This window comes from Notechis scutatus, chromosome 8 (assembly GCF_049901735.1).
Source record: "Notechis scutatus isolate UNSWTSFEM ecotype Mainland chromosome 8, rNotScu1.2, whole genome shotgun sequence".
Lineage (NCBI taxonomy): Eukaryota > Metazoa > Chordata > Lepidosauria > Squamata > Elapidae > Notechis > Notechis scutatus.
In genome coordinates this window covers 20,185,883-20,212,874 of record NC_142016.1, presented here as the reverse complement: position 1 = coordinate 20,212,874, position 26,992 = coordinate 20,185,883, and the positions used below count along the sequence as shown (strand labels likewise).

The 26,992-nt window shown below is 43.6% G+C and overlaps 1 protein-coding gene across 2 annotated transcripts in view; it reads left to right on the top strand.

Moving 5' to 3' along the window:
* The window catches only part of IGLON5 (IgLON family member 5), a 105,118-nt gene extending 78,624 nt beyond the window's left edge, over positions 1-26,494 (top strand). For both annotated transcript variants that reach the window (XM_087971022.1, XM_087971023.1), the window contains 6 exons: positions 8,331-8,563; positions 12,823-12,942; positions 14,709-14,840; positions 15,816-15,936; positions 21,621-21,772; positions 23,558-26,494. In XM_087971022.1, coding sequence (XP_087827148.1) covers positions 8,331-8,563; positions 12,823-12,942; positions 14,709-14,840; positions 15,816-15,936; positions 21,621-21,772; positions 23,558-23,658 — 859 coding nt within the window. In that variant the 3' untranslated portion in view covers positions 23,659-26,494. The remainder of the gene's footprint in view (positions 1-8,330; positions 8,564-12,822; positions 12,943-14,708; positions 14,841-15,815; positions 15,937-21,620; positions 21,773-23,557) is intronic.
* Positions 26,495-26,992: the final 498 nt, after the last annotated feature.

Here is a 26,992-nt window from a genome sequence, read left to right as displayed (position 1 = left end):
TGTGAAAAACGGCCATTAGTCATTTTTTTCCCCCAGTGCCATTGTAACTTTGAACGGTCCTAAAATGAACTGTTGTAAGCTGAAGACTATCTGTGTGGGCCTTCTCTCCATTATCTTGCTCTTTTCTGTGGGTTGGAGGGTCTGAATCAGCGGTGGTATTCAGCAGGTTCTGACCAGTTCTGGAGAACCAGTACTGGAAATTTTGAGTAGTTTGGAGAACCGGCAAATCCCACCTCTGACTGCCCCTGCCCCTATCTATTCTCTGCCTCCCATTGACTGGGTCTTCTTTGGTTCCCCTGCACAGGAAAACGGACCTGGAAAACAGGTTACTGGGGTGGGGTGGGAATGGGATTTTGCAGTATCCTTCCCCCAAGAGTGGGGAGGGAATGGAGATTTTGCAGTATCCTTCCCCTGCCATGCCCATCAAGCAACACCCAGCAAGCAACATTATTCCCACCAAGCCACGCCCACAGAATTGTTAGTAAAAAAATTTGAATCCTACTACTGGTCTGAACCTAGCATATTTTTACGCCCCCAGTTTCTGTTTTCTGATTTAGCCCTTCTCTCCCACCTGAGTTTCAGCCCAGCATCTTTCCTCGGTTTAAATCAAAGATAGCTCTGTGGCCAAATGCACAATTACCTACCTATATTGCATTAATAGCAGCCAGCAATGACTTACAAAATGGCTAATAACTCTGTCAAGAGCAACATAAATTTACCTGGCCTTGATTTTAATACTCTCGCATTCTTTCAGAAGGAGACCATTTCCCGTGTCTGGGGAAATGCAATTCCCTCAGCCCACATGAGCGTCACTATTATATGATGCTTAGCGGAGCTTTTAAGTTATCCATTTAGTCTGCAACCCTCTTTCTGTTTTCTGTTGTTCTTTGTTTCCCCCACCAACCCCCATTTGTAAATGATGTGGTTGGTTTATAGCAGGGGTGTCCAACCTTGGCAACTTTAAGACTTGTGGACTTCAACTCCCAGAATTCCTCAGCCAGCTTTGCTGGCTGAGGAATTCTGGGAGTTGAAGTCCACAAGTCTTAAAGTTGCCAAGGTTGGACACCCTGGTTTATAGTTTGATATGGTGTCAGAAACTTCCGCTTAGAGCCATGTTTCCCAACATTGGAAACTTTTAAGACGTGTGGGCTTCAAGTCCCAGAATTCCCCTGGCTGCCTGGGGAATTCTGGGAGTTGAAGTCCACACATCTTAAGGTTCCCAAGGTTGGGAAACACACTATCTTATAGCTTGGCATTATCAGAGGAGGATCCACAAAATGGATCCTTACCTAGAATACGAGGGTCTCTGGGAGAATTCAATAGCAACTAGGAAGATGGTTAATTTCTCCAGAAATTGGATCTAAGGTGTATATAAGTACAGGCAATACAAGGCAGTAGAGTGTGGGCTCTGAATGAGGACTTGGCATTAATGGATGGTCTGTCCAAATCTGTTGCTCAAAGGAAAGAAGGAAAAAAGATAGAAAAAAAGGTGACTTCTGAAATCCTTCCCATCAGTAATAAGTACAATAATAGTTAATTCTTCTCTCCAAAGTTACGTCATGATTCTCTCCTTTTTTTTGGTAATTTGTCCTATCTGTCATCCGTTCCATAAATCCTATGTTGATTAAAAAAAAAAAGTATGCAAAATGTCCATCAGGGGTTTCCTGTCACCAATAAATGTAGATTTATTTTCTCTAATCAAAGAAGTTATTCATCTCAGCAAAATCTGTTAATTTCATCAATCAATATCTCCATGGTGTGTGGTGTCCTTTTCTCCCCTCTTTCTAATGGACCAGACACGTTTCAACACACAAAACCCCGATTTCCCATTCTGTTCAGCCCTAAACAATAAATGCTTGGTTCTTTCTTTCTTTCTTTCTTTCTTTCTTTCTTTCTTTCTTTCTTTCTTTCTTTCTTTCTTTCTTTCTTTCTTTCTTTCTTTCTTTCTTTCTTTCTTTCTTCTTTCCTTCCTTCCTTCCTTCCTTCCTTCCTTCCTTCCTTCCTTCCTTCCTTCCTTCCTTCCTTTCATCTCCTTTCCTTTCCTTCTTTCCCTCCCTCCCTCCCACCTCATGTGGCACAGCCCCTGTTGTCATCCACCATTCCTTGTGTGCTTCTTGAGATGAGCTGATGAACAATGATAAGGTGCCAGTTCATAGCAAAGCTCTTTGTTCTCTGGATTTGCATCAAAGTCATGGAGATACAAATAGCCAGACCAGTCTCTTCTTCCTCCCTCCTCCTCCTCCTCCTCCTCCTCCTCCTCCTCCTCCTCCTCCTCCTCCTCCTCCTCCTCCCTCCCCTCCTCCTCCTCCTCCCCTCCTCCTCTCTTGGTCTTCCTCAGAATAATCCCAGTGCTTCTCAAACTCAACAGCTTTAAGACGGGTGGATGTCAACTCCCAGAAATCCCCAGCCAGCTATGCTGGGATTGGAAGTCCACCCACCCTAAAGTCACCAAGTTTGAGAAACATGGTCTACACCAGGGGTGTCCAACCTTGGCAACTTTAAGACTTGTGGACTTCAACTCCCAGAGTTCCTCAGCCAGCTTTGCTGGCTGAGGAACTCTGGGAGTTGAAGTCCACAAGTCTTAAAGTTGCCAAGGTTGGACACCCCTGGTCTACACACTCCACCTCCTTTTAAGCTATCAAAGGAGAATGATACACATGTCACCTTAATATCTTGACCTCAGGTGCAGGGGAGTCTTCCAACACCACCAATTTTTTAAGGGGGCAGGATTTCTCTACTGTATTTTATACACTGTGTAGTGCTTTACGTAGTGCCTCCAGATATCTCTTCTGCAAGGCAGTTATGCCACCTCCACCCACACTGGAAGCTGTGAGTCAGCATGCCAACATCCTGTCTCTTGCCATTTTTTTCATTGTCTGTTTTTTTTCCCCTCTCCTCCTCTTCCCCCCCTTTTCCTCTTCCCCTCCCCCACTGTCCCCTTGAGCAACCTGCACTGCACTGGATTCCCCAGCCTGAATCCGTGGAGACTCTGACCTACTTCCCAAGACTTCTCTGACCTACTTCTTTCTTTCTTTTTCTTTTTTGCAGAATAAAAGAAGGAGGGGGAGATGAAATCTTGAGTTTGTAGGAATGGAAAAAGGGGGACATTTTACATCAGGGGCTTTCAATATTCTATTAACAAACCACCACCACCACCTCCACCCCGAAGAGAGGTGGGAGTCCTTAATCACATTTCCCAGGGAAGACTTGCTTGGCTCAGTTAGATTTCAGATCATCCTGCTGTTGAAAATGGATTAGGACTGTAATGCCACTAGTGCGAGGACTATAAAAAAGGGGCTGAGGGGGGGTGTATGTTGCCCACCCTAGTTTAATCCATCATTCCTGTGTGTCAACACAGTGTACCGAGTACTGCATAGATCACTGCATAGATCACGGGTCTCTTAACTTGGCAACTTTATGACTTGTGGAACTTCAACTCCCAGAATTCCTCAGCCAGCCATTCTGGCTGGTGAATTCTGGGAGTTGAAGTCCACAAGTCTTAAAAGTTGCCAAGTTGGGAGACCCTCTGCCATAGAAAAATCACCATGATGCTATCATGAAAATGACTATTCCGGCCAGCCATCTTTCCCCAACTGGCCTTGATATTTAGCAAAGTCCTCGCAAGTTCCATAGTTGTGTACTAGGAGAAGAAGCTAAGTTGCCTTTTGTCAGTGCCAAAGCCGCAGCCAATTAAGGTAACTGGCTAATTTCTATGATAGCTTGTTGCCTTTTTGTCTGCCTGACTCTGTATTTCACAACCTTAGCCATTATAAGATATGTGGACTTCAACTCCCAGAATACCTCAGGTAGCAGAATTGAAGTCCACACATCTTAAAATGACTAAGGTTGGGAAGCACTGCTCTAGATGAAAGCATATCACATAAAATGAAATGAATGAGGAGGCAGCCACAGCCTCTGACTCGGTTTCTCCCCTTTAAGCCATCAGCTCACCTATGGGGCCTGCTATGGCAACAAAGCTTCCACCCTTTCCCTTGGTCAGGAGCTAGAAGTGTGCCAGGGTTGGTTGGGCAGAGGAGTTGGGTTAGGAGAAATTATGACTCTCTCATAGCCCCCTTTCTTGGTACTTTAGGAGACATGTAAATGAATTTGCTATGGGTCTGGTCAACCCTCTAATATCCCAACCCTCAACCTCAACAACTTTAAGCTGCGTGGACCTCAATTCTTAGAATTCTCCAGCCAGCATGAGGAATTCTGGGAGTTGAAGTCCACGCAGCTTAAAGTTGCTGAGGTTGAAAAACACTGCTGTATCCACTAGGTTAGAGAAATCTTCGAGAAAGGGTAAGACCAGATCCTTAGAAGAAGGAAATACCTGTCGACCTACCTGTCACCTAGCCTGGCATTAATACCTGAGAGAGTTCTAGAGCTGATCATAGCACAATTTATCTACTAGTACTGTGAAAACAGTGTGGTGATATTCAGAAGGCAGCATGGATTTGTCAAGAGCAAGTCTTGACAGATTAACTGTCTTTCAATGTTTTTTGATTGAGTATCTCCCTGAGTAGATAGTGGGGTTGTTGGGGACATAATATATCATGACTTCAGTAAAGCATTTGACAAAGTACCCCATGACATTCTTAGCAAAATAATTAAGTGGGGTTTTGAGTGGCATTACAATTATGTAGAGCTATAACTTACTAAAAGTCAAACGTGCTCATTGGTGGTTACTCATCACATGTGGGAGGGAATCAATTGGAGATATCAAAGGAGTGCCAAGAGGTTCGCTTCTAGGACCAGTCATCTTCAATATTTTCATTCGTGATTTGGATAAAGGGCACGAAGAGAATGCTTTTCAAATTTCTGGGAACAAGGAAGAAATTGTGGACACAAAACCCACTATGGTTCTGCAACCCAACAGGACAGACACAGTCTTCAGAGGATAATTAGGACTGCACAAAAAACAATTACTACCAACCTGCCTTCAATCGAGGACCTGTACACTGCATGAGTCAAAAAGAGGGCTGTGAAAATATTTACAGACTCCTCATAACCCGGACATAAATTGCTTCAACTCCCACCCTCAAAACAAAGCTATAGGGCACTGCACACCAGAACAACTAGACACAAGAACAGTTTTTTCCTGAATGCCATCACTCTGCTAAACAAATAATTCCCTCAACACTGTTCAACTATTACAAAGTCTGCATTACTATTACTATTAATCTTCTCATCACTCCTTATCACCCATCTCCTCCCACTTGTGACTGTATGATTGTAACTTTGTCGCTTGTATCCTTACGACTTATATTGACTGTTTCCTAGTATGATTTGATTGCTTATTGTACCCAATGACTATTATTAGGTGTTGTACCTTATGATTCTTGACTCTTGACTCTTTTCTTTTATGTACACTGAGAGTATATGCACCAAGACAAATTCATTGTGTGTCCAATCACACTTGGCCAATAAAGAATTCTATTCTATTCTATTCTATTCTATTCTATTCTATTCTATTCTATTCTATTCTATTCTATTACTCTACTCTACTCTACTCTACTCTACTCTACTCTACTCTACTCTATTCTGGGATTCAATAGACATTCAGATTCAAAATGAGCAGAAAGCAGCACAAACACCTGGAAGGAGAGGAATATCTTGGCTTTAAACCAAAAACATTGGTGGAATGTCCACCCCAATCTTGGTGTGGACATTCCACCAATAACGATCCACAGTTAAAAAGTTTACAAGACTGAGCACAAAGTAGTAGTATTTAAGGATGACTGTAGGAGATGACCAGACTGAGACTGAGGTCACACATATTATCAGCCTCAAATCCCTTCGCACCCACAAGAGATCTAAGTCCAGCCCACCTTGAATTCCCTTGACTCTTATCTGTTCGCCAACTCACTTTGACCATTAGTAGTTCAGATTCTTGTAGACAGCTTTAGCATGCAATAAAATTATGCATTCATTTGATCTACCTGGATCTTCTGATTTCCTTGGGGCTTGACAGTGACCAAAGAATCAAGGTGGATAATAAAGCAAAGGCCTCCCTTGAGATAAAACTTTTCTTTTTTTAAAAAAAAAAAAGGAAGAAGAAGGAACTACATGATTTCACTAAATGGATAAGTTTGAACCTGTAAGGTCTAGGACACTAACCTCTTTTTCTTCAAGGCACACTTCAGGCTGAGTGCTTGACTTTAGAGCTGTACTGTGTCACAAGAGAGCAACAATAGCACCTCGGTCATATTTGGGGCCAGCCCTGATTGAAAAAGGGGTGAATTCAACGTCTTTTCTCCTTGAAGCTCTTTTCCTATTATCTTTACAAGTGTTTGACCAATCTTTGTCTGACAGCTGTCAGGGACCAAGAAATCGGAATGACTTAGTGCCCTTTGCCTTCAAGCAAGAGAAAAACATTTAAATAATTAAATCTTCCATCTCGGAGCAGCAGGGCAGTGACAGTGTGTCTGTAGAAATTAGGGGCCTAGCCGGCTGGTGAGAAGCCAGGCCACAAGGTGTTTGGGGGGGGTGTCACATGGAGGTGGTGGGAGGAAGCATCTAAAGCCTGATTGAAAGAGGTTGCATTTGAAGGAGTCCTTGTAAACACAGCGGGTTCACAAAACTTAGGACATTGTTATCTCCTTTTTTATATTGTTAAGATGTCGTCACCTACTTTTTAATCTTTTTATATTGTTGTCACTATGACAACAATAACGATCGGTTCTCTGCCCTAAAGATTTCTTCCAACAACCAGTTCACCAAACTGTTCAGGAAGTTAACAACCAGTTCTCCCGAACTGGTGCGAACTGGCTGAACCCCACCACTGGTTGAGGCTCTAGAAAGAGTGCAGAAAAGAGCAACAAAGATGATTAGGGGACTGGAGGCTAAAACATATGAGGAACAGTTGCAGGAATGTCTTAGTTTAATGAAAAGAAGGACTAAGGGTGACATGATAGCAGTGTTCCAATATTTAAGCGTTCTTTTCTTTTGCTCATTTTACATTAATTAGCATTAGTTTTCACCTTGTTTTTTTAAATCATTAATAAAATTAGAGAACAGATAATAACAGGAGTGTTGGGACTCCAAAGAGTTTGGTGGAAGCACCCAAAGGCTTTCCTATGCCCCGAGAAGAACCTGGAGTTATGATGTTCTTTACTCTTCTTTCCTAAAGGGAGAATACATTTGCAATACATCCGTCTCTCAGGGATAAAAATGGGCTGGTTTTGACAACTGATTGTAAGTGGAGTCATGGGTAATTCACAAAATCTTGCCCCACTATGATCTACTCCATTCTTTTTTAATAAAAAAAGTTTTTTATGTTTATATTTTAAACATCTCTTTTGGTGAACAGCGTGGCTCCAGGTTTTTACATTTCCATACAAACAGGACCTTAGTTACATATTCATCTTTCACATTCAGTTTCATATCACATCATTACATTACATAATTTCGATAAATTTTCTCAAATATCCTCACACTTATTGTATATATTTTCTATTCATATCTTAGCTTATTTCATTTTTCTTTTAATGTTATCGTATCTTCTTTATATAATGTTTAAAATTCTTATTTCTTGTTCTTTATTCATTATAGTTTTATACTTTTATCTGTCACATTTGCAATTTCATCGCATACTCTTATTTCCTTATTCAAAACATTCCATCTACTCCATTCTGATGCATGATACGACTGTTACGATTTGAGAAGCCCAACTTAAGGTGTTGCACAAATTAAAATAGTTGTGGATGATTCAGTTATACGATTATTTCACAGCAGATCCTTCAAGAAACCATGATGCAAAGCATTTGAGGTGGAAAGCCAATCTCTCTGCTTTTTCTGTTCCCCTGGATCTCCTGTTCCTCATTCTTTTTTTTTTTTTTGAAACAAATTTTAGTAATTTTAAGACAAACAAACCATCATCCAACCATTGAATACATAAAACCTCTTTCCGTTTATAAATTTTACGTCAAATAAAACATTATTTTATACAACGCTAATTCGATTTTACACATTTCCATCCAAGAAGCTATCTTTAGCAAATTTCTAGCTCAGAAGAAGCTTATTCCTGATGATGAAGCTAAAATGGATAAATCAAAGGAAAAAAAATAATAATAATAATCCAGATGCCTTTAGGGGAAAAAAAAATGCCTTTTTGGGAGTTGAAGTCCAAATTTTGTCTTAAAGTTGCCTTTGAAGGTTCACACCCCATCAAGACCATGTAGTTCTCAAACTTGGTGACTTTAGGGAAAGGTGGATTTTCCAATCCCAGCATAGCTGGCTGGGGATTTCTGGGAGTTGTCATCCATGACCTGGATGACTGAGACTCTCCATAGACACTCACTCTTCTTCCTTCTACCTCCCCTTCTCTACAGCTGCTACATAGACCAACAGGTGACACGTGTGGCTTGGCTGAACCGTTCCAACATCTTGTACGCTGGCAACGACAAATGGTCCATTGACCTGCGAGTGCAACTACTGCAGTACAGCCCCTCCGAGTTCAGCATCATGATCAGCCACGTCGATGTGTATGATGAAGGGCTCTACACGTGTTCTTTCCAGACCCAGGACAAGCCTCACACCTCCCAGGTGTACCTCATCGTACATGGTACGGGTGCAGGGAAAGGAGGGGGAGGGTCTGGAGCACCTCCAGGTGACCCTTTGCTCCAATCAATTGCAGACCTCTCTGGTGTCACCGTGTTGAGAAACTGGGCGAGATTTTTGTCCAGCGATGCTGTTGATGAAATTGCAATGGGTGGAAAGTCTTGTTTTTTTTTTAAATGTTTCCGACAATATTTCCATAAGGTCTTCTCCGTGCAACCAGGGAACTGTGGCTTGGCATGCCTGGCAGATCATTCTCATAGCCATCCCAATGATGGGCTGCTGCCAGTTGGGGCCGGTTCTATCAAACTGGTAGTTCTGACCATCAGCTGGCCCCGCCCACCCACACCCACCCTATCCTATCCTATGTTTCCATCTTTCTCAGACCAGCTGATATGCATGGCACAGCAGAATTCCGCGCTTCAGCTGTTCTACTCATTGGGGCTACCCTAGAACAGTGGTTGCCAACTGGCAGGCCGGGGACCACTGGTGGTCCGTGAGAAAATTTTGGTGGTCTGCAGAGAAATGCCCCCCGCCCCAAAAGCAATTAATCCAGGCTGTGCGGGAACACAAGACTGCACCGCCCACATGGCCCGCCCACCCTCTGGCCCCCCACCCCTCGGCCAAGCGCAAACCTTACCTTGAGTAGAGCCACGCGAGCTGGAACTGGAAGGTAAGACCAACGGCGGGGAAGGAAATCTGCCCCTGGGTGGCTTGCTGACGTTGGTGGGAAAGTCGGTCCCATATTCCAGAGCTGCAGTAGTCACAAGACTGGCCCTTTGGTCATCTTGGAGCAGCTACTCCAGTCCATGGCAGGCCAGAGGGGTGGAAGAGCAGCAGCTCTGGGATGACCAAAGGGCCAGTCCTGTGGCTACTGCAGCTCTGGAATATGGGACCGACTTTCCCACCAACGTCAGCAAGCTACTGTCAGTGAAAATTCATATTAGTGGTCCGTGGGATTTAAAATTATGAGTTTGATGGTCCCTGAGGTCCAAAAGTTTAGGTACCCCAGCCTAGAAGGTAAGCTGTTGATGTTAAAAATCACTGTTTTCTGAGCGCTGCACAAAATGCGCGCTCACCAAACCAGTTGTTAAACCTGTTGCAGCCCACCACTGAAGCCATCCGTTAGGAATTTCCTGTACAACCAGATCAATGTGCATATGGGAAGGATGTGGTACTTTTTCTCTCTCTTTTTGCTTAGTGTGGTGGTAAGGCCATTTTTATTATTTTGAGATGACCAGGAGTTCGAGATAGGACATTTTTGGCAAGCTCTTTATGTGTCAGCCAGAGGAACACTGACTAACTCAGATAAGTTCTCAAGATTTCAAAGCTGGGGAGGCCAAGAGGATGAGGAATTTGCTTCAAGCTGCTTTTGAGAGATTGGAGAAGGAAACAAGTGTAATGTGGAAGTGCCCTGGTTCCAAAAGCGGGAAATGTTGTGCCCAGATAAGACACTTTTATGGTGTAATTCCCCTGTTTCTTTTCATGGAATTTTACTATCAACGGCAGAGAGAAGATTCCAAATTACATTCTCTCTCACATCTAACCCAGAATTCTGGGAGTTGAAATCCACAAGTCTGAAAGTTGCCAAGTTTGGAGATCCCTGTCCTAAGGTGTGATTCACATCACAGGCTAAACTCTCATACCAGTCTCTCAGCTAATGCCAAATCCTTCTATCATCTCTGGCTCCCTCCATAAACTGAGCTGGTCGGTCTTAACTTGGGCAGCCAGAGCTCATCTGACTGGCTGATCCAAATTAGCCACTCCCAGACTGCTGGGCCTCCCAGAGGGAGGAAGGAGGAGAAGCAAGGGGTGAAAGGGGGCGATTCCCAAAAATTCTTGTGCTGACCAGCCCGTCTGTCAAATTTTAAAGTGAATGCGGCCCCCGAGCTTTTCCAAAATTGTTTGCCTGCACCCTGGGCTAAACTCTCATACCAGATCAACAAACCAAAGCCTTATATCATTTTGGATTCCTCCCATAAACTGTATGATGGCTTAACCTTGTGGCAGAGGCTCATCTGACTGGCTGATCCAAATTAGCCAGTTCCAAAGTAGTCTAGTAAAAACAGATGAACAGATAATCAGAGTTGGAAGGACCTTGTAAGTCATCTAGTCCAACCCCCCACCCAAGTGAGAGACCCTACACCATTTCTGACAAATGGCAGTCCAATCTCTTCTTGAAAGTCTCCAGTGATGACGCTCCCACAACTTCTGAGGGAAACTTCTGTTCCATTGGTTGATTGTTCTCACTATCAGAGTTGCATGAATCCAACCAAAGAGTCTGTAGAGCAATAGCTCTTTTCTTCCTTTCCTTTCTTTCTCCCTTATCTATCTATCTATCTATCTATCTATCTATCTATCTATCTATCTATCTATCTATCTATCTATCTATCTATCCATCTATCCATCTATCTATCTATCTATCTATCTATCTATCTATCTATCTATCCATCTATCTATCTATCTATCTATCTATCTATCTATCTATCTATCTATCTATCTATCTATCTATCTATCTATCTATCTATCTATCTATCTATCTTCATTCCCAAAGAAGGGGGTGTGTAGTTTGGCCTCCGAGAACTCAAATCTCTTCCCAGCTGTCAAAACCAGCTAAAAAAATTCTGCTCTCTCTCTCTTTCTTCCTTTTCACTTTCTTCCCCAATTCCCAGGCGCCTCCAGCCTTTCTGCCATATTAGCAAAAGCCACAACTGCAATGCTATGCACCCCATAATTATAGTCCCACACATCCCCTTTTCTGGTAGTTGCCGGAGCCAGGAAGCTGCTACAATACAAGCTGATTGGGCCCAGTCTGGGATAAGCAACCTGCAGATTAAGGAAACAGCTGTTCTCCCTCTCCCATAACTCTGCCACTGCAGACACCACCTCAGTTTATCATGCAAACAATGAGGATCGTTAGGCCCAGTCTGGGAGGGGGGAATGTATTTTTTTTCATTGAGGGAGGGGGGCTTCTTCCATTGCAACAGGGAAGGGAGCCTGAAGCACCTGGTGCTGAGATTTTCTGAGGAGGCAGTCCAAAAATAAGGCGGGTGGGATGGTGATTTACAAAGTATGGGGAGTACAGTACACCTGATGTTGGCGCCACATCTCCAGGGCCTTTGTATTTTTCTCTTAGGGGATTTCTATCATCAGTGTGGAGGGTGGTCACTGGATGGTAGAAGAGTTGGCCGAGGGAGATTTTGGAATTGCCTTTATCAACCAAGTGGAAATCTTTACATTTCCAACAGTAACATCTCCTTTCAATCAAGTTTAACACCTAATGGCTTCCTCATTTCTGGAGCAAGTAGCGATTGTATCTAATTACAGGACAAACAAAAGCGGGACTATAGAGAAAATGCATACAACTCCAGTTGAATTCAACCTCCAGTTGAATTTAAAACCCAACCTTCTTCCTCCTCTCTAAGCCCATTTGGGTACAGCTTATGCTGTTAAGGGGGACGCAGTGGCTCAGTGGCTGAGCTTGTTGATCAGAAAGGTTGGCAGTTCAGCAGTTCGAATCCCTAGCGCCGCGTAACGGAATGAGCTCCCATTACTTGTCCCAGCTTCTGCCAACCTAGCAGTTCGAAAGCATGTAAAAATTGCAAGTAGAAAAATAGGGACCCCTTTGGTGGGAAGGTAATAGTGTTCCGTGCGCCTTTGGCATTCAGTCATGCCGGCCACATGACCACGGAGACATCCTCGGACAGCGCTGGTTCTTTGGCTTTGTAACAGATATGAGCACCGCCCCCTAGAGCCAGAAACGACTAGCATGGATGTGCGAGGGGAACCTTGTTAAATCTGTATGTATGTGTGTTGGGGACACCTCTATTGAACAGATTGCTCCACCCCAAAAAAGTAGTTATGGTTTACAAGTTCCTGCAGTTGTCTTGGTAGCATTTTCAGAAGTGGTTTGTCCTTGCCTTCTTCTTCCAGGGGAGAGAGAGAGGGAGAGGAGGGAGGAGGGAGAGAGGGAGGGAGGGAGGGAGAGGCGGGGGGCAAGCATTGGTCCAAAGTCACTCATTGGATTTGTGGCTAAAGCAGGACTAGAACTCCCCGTTTCTCCTTTCTCCAGTGTCTTTATTCCAATTGGGTCTCTAAATATTGAGTGATCTCCAGTAAATTGTTCTCTTCTTTTGAACCTTCAGCTCTCCTTCCTTTTGTGGGCTGAGGCCTCTTTTTTTCTCTGTCCCGTCTCAGCTCTTCCTTCTGTCTCCCAAGGTCATTCTCCCATGCCATTATGCCACCTCTCTCTTTTAAACTCCGCAGTTCCAGCTCGGATCGTGAACATTTCTTCAGCTGTGACGGTGAATGAAGGAAGCAATGTGAATTTGCTCTGCCTGGCAGTGGGAAAACCGGAACCGACGGTAATTTGGCGACAGCTGAAAGGTGAGGAAAACGGGAGGTGGTGCTGGCCCTCCTTTGCAAGCCACTAATTGCCAGCATGAGTGAGAATGGGTGGGTCAGGGAGCTGTGTTCACACCACATGCCAAACACAGTTAAATATAAACGAACCCATGTTCAGAGTTTGCAGGATATCTTGAGTCGTGCACTCGTCAAATGGACTGAGTCCCCGTGACCACTTAACACCCAATAACGAACCAAGATTAAAATAGACCAAGTTTAGCATTTGTATGACATCAACTGCTTATTTTAAACTGTCCAGATTGAGCATGTCTAGACACAGCTTGGCCCTCTGCACAGAGGTGGTATCTGCCAGGTCTCAAGGCATCTTTTAAGCAGATGGAATTTAGTCCTAAGTGCAGAAATCCGCCTTTTTAAATATTTTTTCCCCTGATCTCATCCCTTATTCCCCCTTTTAAATCAATCAATGGAATTCCATTTTTTTAAGGCTGCAAAAAAAAAAAAATATCCATTTGAAAAGCTCTGGATAATAGGTATGAAATCCCAGATACCAGGAGGGGTGGGGGAGGGAGGAAAAAGTAGCAAGCTGGGCTGAACGGACAATATTGACAGGGAATGAGATTTCACATGTCGCATAGATCAACCTCCTCCTGGACCCACACAATGAGCAGGAGACAATGCTATTTTATTTATCTGTTGGCCCGGTTTATTCCTGGCACACACAAAAAAAAGGCTGCCTTCCCTTCATGCAGAATTTCGCTTCATTCATAAAAGGAGCACAGCTGCAGCAAAGCGACGCTGCTGAATATTTGAATGGGAGTTTTGACATTTTGCGTGAAATGTTGTGAATGGAAGGGAACAAGGTGAGGTAGCGAGGGATGACATCCTAATAGGAATTTCTGCATTTCTGACTCACCAGAAGATGGAGCCTTACGGGAGAGCTTCCCTTCCTAACTGTGCATTGTGTTACACTCAGCTGACTATTCGGTTTATTGCGTATACACCTACAATTGAATCCTATAGGTAATCTTAAAACTGGGAGGGTTGTGATGGCTCAGGGGTTAAAGAGCTTGCAGAGCTGAGAGTCCGGGTTCAAGACCCAAGCTCCGCGCAGCAGGATGAGCTCCTGTTCTTGCCCAGCTCCCGCCCGCCTAGCAGTTCGAAAGCATGCAAATGCGAGTAGATAAATTGGTACCACTTTGGTGGGAAGAGAACAGTAGCCAATGCGGTTCACACGACCATGGAGACGGTCTTCAGACCACGCTGGCTCCCTCGGCCAAGAAACGAAGATGAGCACCGTGCCCTAGAGTCGGACATGATTGACAGGGAAATCTTTACCGTAATCTTAAAATTAGTCAGGCAGTAGCTTTACCATCCACATTTCCTCCCCCTGCAGAATATGGCAATTTCACGACCATTATGGGGTCCACCACTAGTTCTGAATTTGCTTTCTGCACTCTGCACTCTCTCAGCCTGGGACCTAAGATTTTTTTTCTCCTTCATTTTTGCAGTGGTGCAAGATGTTCTTTGAAAATCAGGGCGTTCTTTGAGCTAAAATCACTTGAGGGTTGGTTGTGAGTCGGTTGATTGTGACCATTTGGAGCATCCTTCCTTCCTCTGTCTGCCCCTTATGTCTGCCCTGTGTGGGGCAGCCCCTGTGTGGAGGAGGAGGAGGCCTGGATAACCGTGTTGTGTCATGTGTGTTTTCTTGTGTGTAAGTCTGTTTGTGTCTGTCTCCCTGCCATTGGCCCTGACCCCGTTGCTGCCTCCCTCCTGCTCCCTCCCCACAGATGGATTCACCAGTGAAGGAGAATATCTGGAAATCTCAGAGATCAACCGAGAACAAGCTGGGGAATACGAGTGCATCACGGCAAACGGGGTCTCCACCCAAGACAGCAAACACGTCCTTATCACGGTCAATTGTGAGGCAACTTTTCATTTCCTTTCTGCTCTGCATGCTGACCTGTTTTTATTTTCCTTTACATCTGCAATTCCTGGGCCTGAGCAGGGTGGTTTCAAAAGGAAAAATAACCCCAATGATTGGTTGGGGATCTGGGCTTAAAGATCAGCCTTGTGTTGCATTCACAACTCATGGCCTCAGTGGCTCATTTACAAACCTGGCAGCTACCTTTTCACCATCTGTATATGTTGATTAGTTAACCTTAGTTAGGTTTATATATATTCTATATTCTATTCTCTCTTCACTTTTTTCCTCTCGTCTCCTATTAATTTTTATTCCACCATTCTCACTTTACAAGTAAGAATGTACTTGAACATAACTAATACTCCCTCAGAATGTACTATGAACATAACTAATACTCCCTCATTCTCCTATTTGTTCTTTCACAACAACCACCCTGTGAGGTGGGTTGGGCTGAGAGAGAATAACTAGGGCAAACTGACCCAGCTGGATTTTATGCCTAAAGCAGGACTAGAACTCGCAGTCTGCTGGTAATTGGTGCAAAGTCACGCAGCTGGCTTTCATGCCTACAGCGGGACTAGAACTCACCGTCTCCTGGTGATTAGCCCAAAGTCACCCAGTCTTCTTTCATGCCTAAGGTGGAAATAGAATACCCAGTCTCCTTAAACTATTATGCTGTTCCATCCATTCTTTTTTTATGACTGCCAACGTGAGAAGGATTTAATTTTCTTCTTCCCTCCTTGGAATGAACTGAGCTATAGGGGATGATGGGAGAAGTTATTTTTGAAGTTAGAAAGATCGCAGATTCCAAATGGGGGGAGGAGTTTGGGATCCTTCACTGGCCCTTTAAGGATCTCCCTTGAAGGTCTTTTCCGCCTGTAGTTGAAGGGCTGCAGGAAATGGCTTCAGAGAGAGGAGAATGGCTTTCACAGTTGACCTCCAATCCATTCCTCTATCCATTGCTCTCTTTTCCCAGATCCTCCAATCATCACGGATGTCAAGGACTCCCGCCCCTTGATAGGGAAGACAGCCCTCCTGCGCTGTGAAGCCATGGCTGTGCCCGCGGCGGAATTTCAGTGGTTCAAAGATGACAAGCAGTAAGTCTGTATTTTCCCATCTCCTTCAGCGTCTGCATTTTAGCACAGACTTTTCAAGAGCCTGCTTGGGATAGATTGGGTAGAAGTACTGGAATTGTATAAGGGACGCAGTGGCTCAGTGGCTAAGGTGCTGAGCTTGTCACTCAGAAAGGTCGGCAGTTCGGTGGTTCGAATCCCTAGCACCGCGTAATGGAGTGAGCTCCCATTACTTGTCCCCAGCTTCTGGTGACCTAGCAGTTCGAAAGCATGTAAAAAAAATGCAAGTAGAAAAATAGGGACCACTTTGGTGGGAAGGGAACAGCGTTCTGTGTGCCTTTGGCGTTCATGCCGGCCACATGACCACGGAGACGTCTTCGGACAGCGCTGGCTCTTCGGCTTTGTAGCAGAGATGAGCATCGCCCCCTAGAGCCGGAAACAACTGGTATGTATGTGTGAGGGAAACCTTTACCTTTACTGGCATTGAAGTGCTGAAATATCTTGAAGGAACCTTGGAGAACTCAAAGAGGACAGTGGCCTTGGGATCCATGAAATAGGGAGAGATGGATTTCACACTTTCTAAACAATCAAATTACAATTGAGCACAAAGGATTTTGGAAATTCTCCACCAGGAGAACTTCTCTACTTCTCAATGGCAGGAGTCTTCTGAGTTGTGACAAAAACATTACTCCTGAGGACAAAATATCCACAGGTTGAATTTTCTCCTGAATGACTTCCTGTGGGATTTAATAGAAGTATGGGAAGAAAATCCAGGAAGGTACAGATTTTTAGAGAGGAGATGAACAATGAAAGGGGGGAGAAAGTTCACCCAAACAACTTGGCCACCTTAAAAATAAGGAACACCATTCTTCCATTCCATCAAAGAGATATTTGCCAACGTTCTCCTCTGCTTTGCAACAATTTTCAAATCCCGTTCCTGCCCCAATCGTCTTTGGAAGGTCCCAACCACTTAGCTGTTCTTTCGGGCTCATTCCATAAAACGGAATATATCTTAGTATGCCTCAACTGTTCTTGCTTGTTGTCCTCCGTGGAGTTTTGTTGTATTTCATTTTATCTTTTATTGTTGTACGCTGCCTGGAGTTGCATTTGAGAGTTGGATGGTCATATAAATCCAGTGAACACATACATACAGTGTATGCTCACTTTTTCCTCAGATTGAAGGAGAACTCTTTAAAATTGGAAGAGAGTTTTATATTTTTGCACTAATCCAAGCAAAGGATCTATAGATCAGGGATGCCCAAACTTGGCAACTTTAAGACTTGTGAACATCAACAAGGCTGGCTGGGGAATTCTGGGAGTTGAAGTTCCACAAGTCTTAAAAGTTGCCAAGTTTCAACATTCCTGACCTATAGCTACCTATTGAAGATGCTTTAATTTGGATTACAAGAGAAGGTAACCTTCAGGTCAACTGGCCTCACGCCCTCCTGGGTTTCAAAACTTAATCTGCCTGTTCTGAATTGGGCTCAGAAACCAGCTGGAAATCCATGCAGTTAGTGAAAAGTACTGGCTTAAGAAATGATCGGATAATCTAGTATAATAGATGGGGAAATAGTCTGGCACGGCAAATGGACAAATAGCACAGGATGAAGGAACTGTCTGTGCAGCCAGGCTGTGTGTCTCATTAGTGAAACAACATTCCATGCTTCTCCCCTTCAGAATTGCAGTCGTATTAAACAATCTTGTGGCACGTAGTCGTGATTGTTTAATGCAGATTAATTTGTGATCCACCAAGCAGAACGTGATGCCTCAGTTGTGTGTTGGTACCCTATCCCTCGGGCAAGGCAGGGGTGCCTGCATGGAGGGGAGGTGATAAATCTCCCATTTTGGCTGCCTGCCTGGGATTGCAATGCAAAGGGCTTGTGAGCACCTGGCAAGCCCCAAACAGTGACTAAGCTCAGCTTGGAGGGGTAGATTGAAGACTTTTTCAGTTGTGCATTTGGCTAAACACTCTGATTGTGCCTGGACATTATTTCTGTAATCCTGACAGCCACGACATACCCATCAACGTACATTGCACCAAAGCTTCCGTCACCCTTACTTAGATTAGCAAGATTCTGGAGATGAGGACATCCTAGGCCAATAAATTTGGAGGGCAGCTGTGAAGGCCATAAAATCTTAAAGTTTACTTATTTATTTATAACCTGCCTTTATTATTTTTATAAATAACTTAGGGAGTCAAACGTATGCAACACACCTTCCTCCTTCTATTATGCCCACAACAACAACCCAGTGGGGTAAATTGGACTAAGAGAGAGTGACTGGTCCAAGCTCACCCAACCAGCTTTCATGCCTAAGGCAAGACTAGAATTCACCATCTCGTTGTGATTGGCCCAAAGTCACCCAGCTGGCTTTCATGCCTAAGGCAAGACTAGAACTCACTATCTCCTGTTGGTAATTGACCCAAAGACACCTAGCTGGCTTTCATGCCTAAGGCAGGATTAGAATTCACTGTCTCCTGGTGATTGGCCCAAAGTTACCCAGCTGGCTTTCACTGATAAAATGAAATTATAATTCATGGTCTGCAGCTTTCTAGCCTGGTACCTTACTGCAGAGGTCTCCAACCTTGGCAACTTTAAGACTTGTGGACTTCAACTCCCAGAATTCTCCAGCCAGCTATGCTGGCTGGAGAATTCTGGGAATTGAATCCACAAGTCTTAAAGTGCCAAGGTGGAGACCTCTGCCTTACTAGACCAAACTGATTCTTGTTGCATTTAGTTTACAAGCCAAGGGCTCTTAATTTAATGTTTGTTTAGAATCCAACTAGTTGGAAGCATAGTGTGCCCATCTCTTTAATCATATCGTATTTTTCACATCCCATCTCCTCAACATCTCAAGGCCCTCTGAAAGATCTCTTGCTAAACAGGGGTTAGTTGGGAAGGAAACAGAGGGCAAAAAAAGATGTAATCTCAAGTTGTGGACTAGCAATACCCATTTTCAGTGAGTGCACGGTTGTATAATGTCCCCCTACTTGGGAAATCAAAATTTGTTTGACAGTACCACCGCAGAGATATTATATCTAAAAGCAGAACAAGCTATTCCTGGGCAAAGAGAGGTATAATCGTGCAGGGAAGAAGTTATTATTGTTCTGTCTTTTTGGAGAATGGAGACCACCTGTTTCTCAGGTCTAACTTTCCAATTTTGCCAAGACTGACATCCAACAAGGTGATTTTTCTATGGCTCCCAGATCAGCCTGTCTTCCATTTCTTTTCCTGTGTTAGGCTGGTGATAAAAGTTCATGGTCCAAATCCCCTGAATCTTTGGGGTGCTGTTTGTGGTTGGAAGAGCTTGGAGAAGGGAAACTGCCACTCTTTATCTTCTTTTATTAGGAAACTGTGACAGGTCTGTGGGTGCGTAGGAAGTCAAATACCAAAAGAAAGGGAAACACTATAGCCACCACACAGTGTGAGGTGGGAGAGAAGAACTCAGTAATGCGAGGTGAAAAACCTCAGAAATCTGTGCTTTATATCACCCCAATGGCCATAAAATCCTGAAGTTGCATTTAGTGCGCAAGCAAAAGGCTCTCCATTTGGCGGGTCAGGAGTCAAACTTTCTGTTGTGTAAGGAGATTCACAACGGACCTAAAAGCCATATGGGGAAAGGGAAGGTTGGACTGGAATCAGAGTAGCAATGGTGATGAAAAGAAAGATTATACCTTTTCTGTGTATTTGCCCAAATCAAAATAAACTTCCCATCCGGCGACATGGTTGAAACCAATGTTTTGTTTCAACGCTGGACACTTTAAGAGGTGTGGACTTCAACTCCCAGAATTCCTTAACCAGCACGGCATTCTGGGAGTTGAAGTCTATACTTCTTAAAGTAGCCAAGGTTGGGGGAAAAGAACTGGTTTAAATAATGGAACCTGTAACAGAGTTACACAGAAAAGCGTTTAATGGTGAATCCCGCTATTTTTTATTTCCTCATATTTCTTGTGAGGTGGAACAAGGTTTTGGGAAGCTCATTTCCATCAAGGGAAATTCCCTCTCTTTGCAGTAGCCTTGATTTGCTCTAATCTGGTGTTTCCTTGCGTGCCTTGAAATTAACCAGGGACCTGAAACTGCTTCTGATCCTATTTTCCAAAATCTGAAATGATAACCCGGAGCAAACGAGCATTTGAACGTGTACGGAAAGTCTCAATCTGTCAAAGAACCCTTTGCCTATCTGGGATAGGGATGAAAAACTTTGAGGTTTAGCAAATCTTCCCAGAAACATCCATCACGGCGTTATAGGTTTTTCCCACTGCTTGAAAATTATCCAGTAAAACGAAAATGAACGACTGTGAGATATTGAATTTTATATTGCTGGACAGAAAATCTCTGCATCTCCCCCAGCTTTCTAATTCATATGCAATTGGAGGAAAGAGAAATGACTCTAGAAATTGCTTTGAAGGAGAAGTGCATTTCCACAGACTCGTTTGAGGAGTGGAGTCTCTGTTATTATTTAGTGATAAAGAGACTGAGGTGTTTGTGGGGTTTCTGTGTGTGTGTGTGTGTGTGAATATCTCAGGAGTGTCAAAGTGGATTTCTTCGAGGGCCAGATCAGCAATGTAGTTCTTCTCCGCGGTCCAGCCGGGGTGCGGAGGAGAGACTGGATGGATGCCTCCTGCAGCATCCTACCAGCCAAAACGGGGCACGGGAGCCTCATGCGCCCCCCACGGACCCCATTTTTGGCCTGGATAGCCTCCTGCAGTGCCCTGCTGGTCAAAACAAGGTGCGGGGGGGGCCTCATGCAGCCTCCCATGCCCCGTTTTGGCTGGCAGAGTGCTGCAGGAGGCCACCCAGGCCAAAAATAGGGCACTGGGGCTGCATGCTGCCTGCCCCCCAATGCCCTGTTTTGACCGCCAGAGGCACCACGGCTATTTCCAGGCCAACCCCATGGGCCAGATTTAAGCACCCCGTGGGGCAGATCCAGCCCACGAGCCTTGAGTTTGACAGCCCTGGAATATCTTGTTTTTGATTATTCTGTAATCAAGCCATCTCCCTACCCTTCCTTAAGTCCAAGAAATCCCCAAAAAAACATTAGGGATTCAATAAAGGTAGTCCTTGACTTACAACAATTTCCATTAATGACCGTGTAATGTTACAACACTGCTGAAAAAAGTGACTTATGACCAGTGGTGGGATTCAAATAATTTAACAACCAGTTCTCCACCCTAATGAGTTCTTTCAATAACCACTTTACGAAACTGCTCAGAAAGTTAACAACTGAAGTGGTGCGAACCGACTGAATCCCATCACTGCTTATGACCGATCTTCACTCTTACAACCATTGCATCTTCCCCAAGGTCATGTGATAAACATTTGGGCACTTGGCAACTGGCCTGTATTTAATACACGCGGCAGTGTCTTGGGCTCCTGTGATTTGTGACCTTCCAGCAGGCTTCAGACAAGCCAAGTCAATGGGGTGAAGCCATGTTTGCTTAACAACTTCGCAATTCTCTTAACGACGGCAGGGATTCGCTTAAGAACTGTGGGCAAAAAAAAAGGTTGCCAAATCAGGCATGATTCACTTGACAAGTGCCTGGCTTAGCGATGGAAATTCTAGTCCCCGTTGTGGTTTTAAGCCAAGGTCTACCTGTATAGACCTCTGTCCTCCCCCACGACTCTTCCACCACAGTGGTCCTTTTTCTCTCTGTGCACACAATACTTTAACTATTTACTTTCTCATTGTCTCCCTCCTCTTCCTAGCAGAGTAATTAGTGGCTCGGACGGACTGCAGATCCAGAACGAACGCACACGCTCCATATTGCTCTTCACCAACGTTACCACTCGACATTACGGAAATTACACCTGCCTGGCTTCTAACAGCCTGGGCTCCTACAATGTCAGCTTACGGCTTATCAGTGAGTCTTTCCTTCTCCCTCTCTTCTCACGCTTTGCAAACTGCTGGGGCTTACCGTAAATTTTTACACCACCTACAGGACCTTTTAGCTCTTTGTTCAGTGGTGGGATTCAAAAAATTTTTTATTACCGGTTCTGTGGGCGTGGTGTGGTAGGCATGGCGTGGCATGGCAGGCATGGCTTGGCGAGCGTGTCAGAGGAAGGATACTGTCAAATCTCCATTCCCTCCCCACTCTGTTAACCTGCTTTCCAGCTCCGTTCTCCTGTGCAGGGCAACCAAAGGAGACCCAGTTGATCGGCTGGGACTCAATGGGAGGCAGAGAAGAGATGGGGTTGGTGGGGCCAGTCAGAGGAGGTATTTGCCGGTTCTCCGAACTACTTGTTGTACCTGGAGACAACTTCACCTGGAGGTCCTCTGGATAGATTTGGCTATGGAGATTCTTACTCATCGAGGTCATGGTTGTCCCAAAGGCAGTGGTGTAGACGAAGCAGGTGCTTAGGGTACCAGGTCCAAAGAGGGCACCACAAAGTTGAGAACATAGCTTTGTTTTACAGTATGTACAAAGGTGGGGGAGGGGCACACCAAGATTTGTCAGTGCTTAGGGCACCAGTGAGCCTTAATCCACCACTGCCCAAAGGTGCTTATTTTTTCCAAAAGGCAACTGGATTTTGTTTTTCCTTTAAGTCGTTTCACTTCTCATCCAAGAAGTTTCTTCAGTTCTGAAGAAGAACTCTGAAAAAGCTTCTTGGATGAGAAGCAAAATGTTTTCAAGGAAAAACAAACTCCAGTTGCCTTTTGGAGAAAAAAAAAAACACCTTTAGGACTTTGGATAGATTGTTGTCCTTTCAAACAGAAGATATGAGAGAACAGCAAAAAGGTGGGGGAATTTCGGCATGCCTTCACACAGGGCGGGGAAACCAGTGTATGTATGTAAGGAACCTAAGACCTAAGCTTGGCCTTGGAGTAAACATTTCTTGAAATAATAACAGTATCAGGTATGAAACTCTTAATTTTAAGAGAGCTCTAAGAATGTTCCAAGGATCTGTGTCAGATTTTGAGTTGAATAAGTTTGTGCGGTCCTTGGTGCTTTCTGAGTTTGGTTGTTTTCTTGCAGATGTTTCATGACTTAATCCGTGCACTGATAACGTTAACCTAGTTTGATAATGAAATGTCTACGAGGAAACAACCAAGCTCAGACAACACCAAAGACCCCAAAGTTCAACCCTGAGCTACAAATACTCCCTTTTCTTGAATCAGTTTATATTTTCTTAACATCCTGTGGCTCATTAGCCCAAAGCTGAATGATATTTTCAAAATTTTGGGAAGAATTACTCATCTCAGGAAGCTTTACGTCTAGTTTTTCTTCATAGGATGTAATTGTCCACGGAGCCTTACCTCTTTTTTCAGACTTCAGGTAGTCCTTGATTTATAACCAGTTGCTTCGTGACTGTTTGAAATTACAACAGACTCAAAAATGGTACTTAGAACCCAGTTCCAAAGTTCCAACTTTGAATGGTTACTAAATGAACTATTTTAAGTCAAGGACTGCCTATAGTGAAGTCTAACTCTGCCCACAGCCAGGAGTTTGGTTTGACTGGCTCAAGGTTGACTCAGCCTTCCATCCTTCCGAGGTTGGTAAAATGAGGAGCCAGATTCTTGGGGGTGATATGCTGATGTTGCAAACCGCTAGGACTGCGGAATGGTATATATGTCTAAATGCCATTGCTATTGCTCATTGAAACCAGAACAATGGCAACCTCTTGTTTTTCTTTTTTTTTTCTCCCAGGACCGGGTTCTCTGGACAATGTAGCGGTGGCCAGCACAGAGCCTCCTGTCCTTTTGGGTTTGCTGTCATCTGTTTTTGTGACTCTGTTGTTTAAGATTTAGGGTGCCTGGGAAATGATGCAGAACAAGGAAATGGAAACAGGTGAAAGGGAAAGAATCCAAGAGAAGGGGAGAAAGAGAAACGAAGACATCTCTACTTTCTGGGGAAAAAAATGAAGAAAGAAAGGTGGAGAGAGAGAGAGAGAGAGAGAGATGAAATTTATCAAGAACCCATCACTGTGAGGGATAGAAGAAAACAAACAAAAACAACAACAAAAATATGCATTTGTTTCTACCGCCATTTCTCTTCACCCTTCATCTCAGACACTTTCAGTTGAACTACGTGTGGTTTAACACAACTGCAAAGACACAGGGCTTAACAGTAGATGGCAACGCATCAGTCCCCCTTCTCCTCCAGCTCTGCGGTTTACTAGAGAGATCTCCTCCTCTTCCTTGGGCCAATTGGCCTTCTGAATGCACAGAACCTGGAATGTTGATTCCACAAAGGATTGTTTGATTGTTATCGCTATGATTATGATTATTAATTTCCTTTGGGGCTGTTGGTTTTTGATTTTGTTTTGTTTTTGCTGGGGTTTTTTTTCTGGTGGAAATTTCTCACCAGGGGGCTACATTTGAGAGGTTTCCCCCCCTTTCTTTTTGGTTACTTTCTAGGTTGAGAATCTTGACATTCGTTTAACCAGGTTATTTCAGGTGGTGTGGGCCAGTTTAGCAGCCAAGGACCAGGCAGAGACTCCCAACCTTTTGGTAGGTCTCGTAGCCTGGGCTTCGAATCCGTCCTTCTCAGTGTCCTCACGAAAAACTTTGGCATCAAGTTCAACTCACCGCATGAAGGTGGTCCAACATTCTGCACTTGGGCTGCATCTCAGAGACCCCAAGATCCTCTTTGCTGCCATCCCAGATCTTTGGAAGAAGGATGAAAGAAATCTGATTTTTTTCGGGCATGGCTTTTAAGCTATCGGGGTAAGAATATCTTCTGCCAATGTTTACTAGAGGTAACTTTCTGTTGTCTAGAGACAAAGACTAAAAAATGGTCTGGCTCTTTGACCATCCTGGAAATTTCCTTGCTTTTTACCTTGGGTGGGGGGAGGTATATTATTCGCTGGAAAACTGTGGCTTGGGACATCTGCCAGCTCTTTAATTCGCTCCTGTTTTCCTTTCTTTTCTTTTGCACTTTTCACAAAACCTTTTCCCTACTCCCGACAAGTCATGTCTTTCCTTCACACAACTGGCTTCTCTCTCGGTGGTCAATTTCTGAACAAAACAACCATGCCCTGAAAAGTTTTCCATATTTCTGTCTCTGTTTTGATTTTTTTTTTAAAAAATTATTTCATTTCACCTCAGAAATACTCTAAGGTTCTTTTTTGTCGATTGCACTTGGGAATACGGGATCACAGATGTGCTTGTTCAGTACTTCTGCATTTTCAAACAACTGGGCGTGCGTGGTAGAGGGTAGAAATCGGTATCTAGAGATAGCATGCAAAAATTAAAATGCTCGCCATCCTTCCAGTGGCAAAGATAAACTTAAGCATGTGTCAACAGATCTTCAGCTAACATAACAAGCCCAAACTTCTTTCTTATCATGGTACATTACTTATATTTACCATGGTGAGTTTATAAAGTTACACTACACCACTAAGGTTGATAATGGCTGTATTCACACCATCTCTTTAACCACGTTACTGAATTTATGCATTTTCTGCTATTGCACAATATATTAAGCCCTAAACATATCCAAATGGCCTGCTTTCACACAAGATCTAAAACAGTTAGCCAGGACTGAAACCTGCCATGCTGTGTGAATGCAAGCACTAGGTCCTTATCAAACTTGGTTAAATATGTCGTGTGAATACAGCCAACATGTTGCTTTCCCCAAGAGAAGATGGTTGGAAGTGAAAGATATCTATGTGTGGCAAATGTGTTTTTATCCTTCTTTTCTGTCTGGATATAGTTTGACATATTTCTGCCTTTAAGAGATTGAAATTACAGGTAACAGAAGACAAATGGCTGCTGCTAAAAACTAGAGTAAGATGCATGAGACAAGGTCTGTCAAGCAAAGATGGAATTTCTTCCATAAATCTTTTTAGTATTTCTTTCCCCTGGCTCTGTTCACACAACATAGGTAGCCTGGTTATAGAATTTATCCATTTTCTGGGTTTACACAGCAAGTGAACCAAGTGGGCTGGGTTCACACAATGGGCCCGATCATTTATTCAAAAAACAAACCAACAAACCACTAAACAAGGTTAAAAGTTACCAAAGTTGGCATGTTGTATGAATACGCTTCACTCGATGTGTAAACTGAGCTAGTTTTGAGTGTCGGGTAGAGCCAGGCATTAAACTCTCATGTTAAATTTCTCTCTGTGTGAAGAAAGGAATTGCCTATCTCCACGTGGAAAGAAAACGAGGTAGAAAAATTCCTACCATAAGTATGAAGCTCTAAGAGGTTCTGTTTTAGAGGCAGGGAAGTTTGGGAAGAAGTAGAAAAGTTTATCCTGAGGTCTTTCTGGGCTGGATGAATGGATATTCTCACCCTGAGCCACTTTCAAACTTGTGGATTTTAACTTGCTGGCTGGGGAATTCTGGGAGTTGAAGTCCACCATCTGAAAGGGGCCAAGGCCAAGAATTAACTGCTTCACAAGATAGCTCTCTCTGACAGGCCAAAATTTCCCTGTACCCCAGATAAATTTTACGTGTAAATCAAATTAATTAAATTCCTCACCTATTCCAGTTGTGTCCTCAGAAACTGTTATTTTTTCCCCCCAACAGAATATTATAGGTCCTCCTAACATAGCACAAGTACTTTAAGAGCACCACTTCTGAATTTGCTAGAGGATAAAATTGCACCAAGAATGACTGATTTAATTATATTTGCATCTTTAATTAGATTTTTTTTTCATACAGTAAAAGACAAATTTTGAAAAAGGAAAGACAGAAAAAGAGAAATAAAAAAGGGCAAGAAAAAAAAACGAAAGAAAAAAAAAGCAAAAGGGAAGAAATATAAGGAAGGATGACTTCCATCCCAGCCTTCTTTTCAACAGATAATTACAATTTTATTATCTCTTCTCCCTCTTGAATGTTACATAATTATAGTTGCATCTTCTTGGCGTTTTTTTCTGGGATTTTCGCAGCTTTCTACAGGTAGTCCTCAATTTACAACCGTTCATTCAATTAACAATGAAAATCCTGGTGATAAGTCAAGGTCTACCTGTATTTCTTTTCTGGCATTGAGCAATGCCATGTTGACCGTTCTCTGTTCCCATGATGCTGCAATAGGAAAAAACAGGAAATGGTATGCTATCGTGTCTATGGAGAGTCTCAGTTACCCAGGTCGTGGTTGTCCCAAAGGTGTTTTTTTTTTCAAGAGGCAACTGGACTT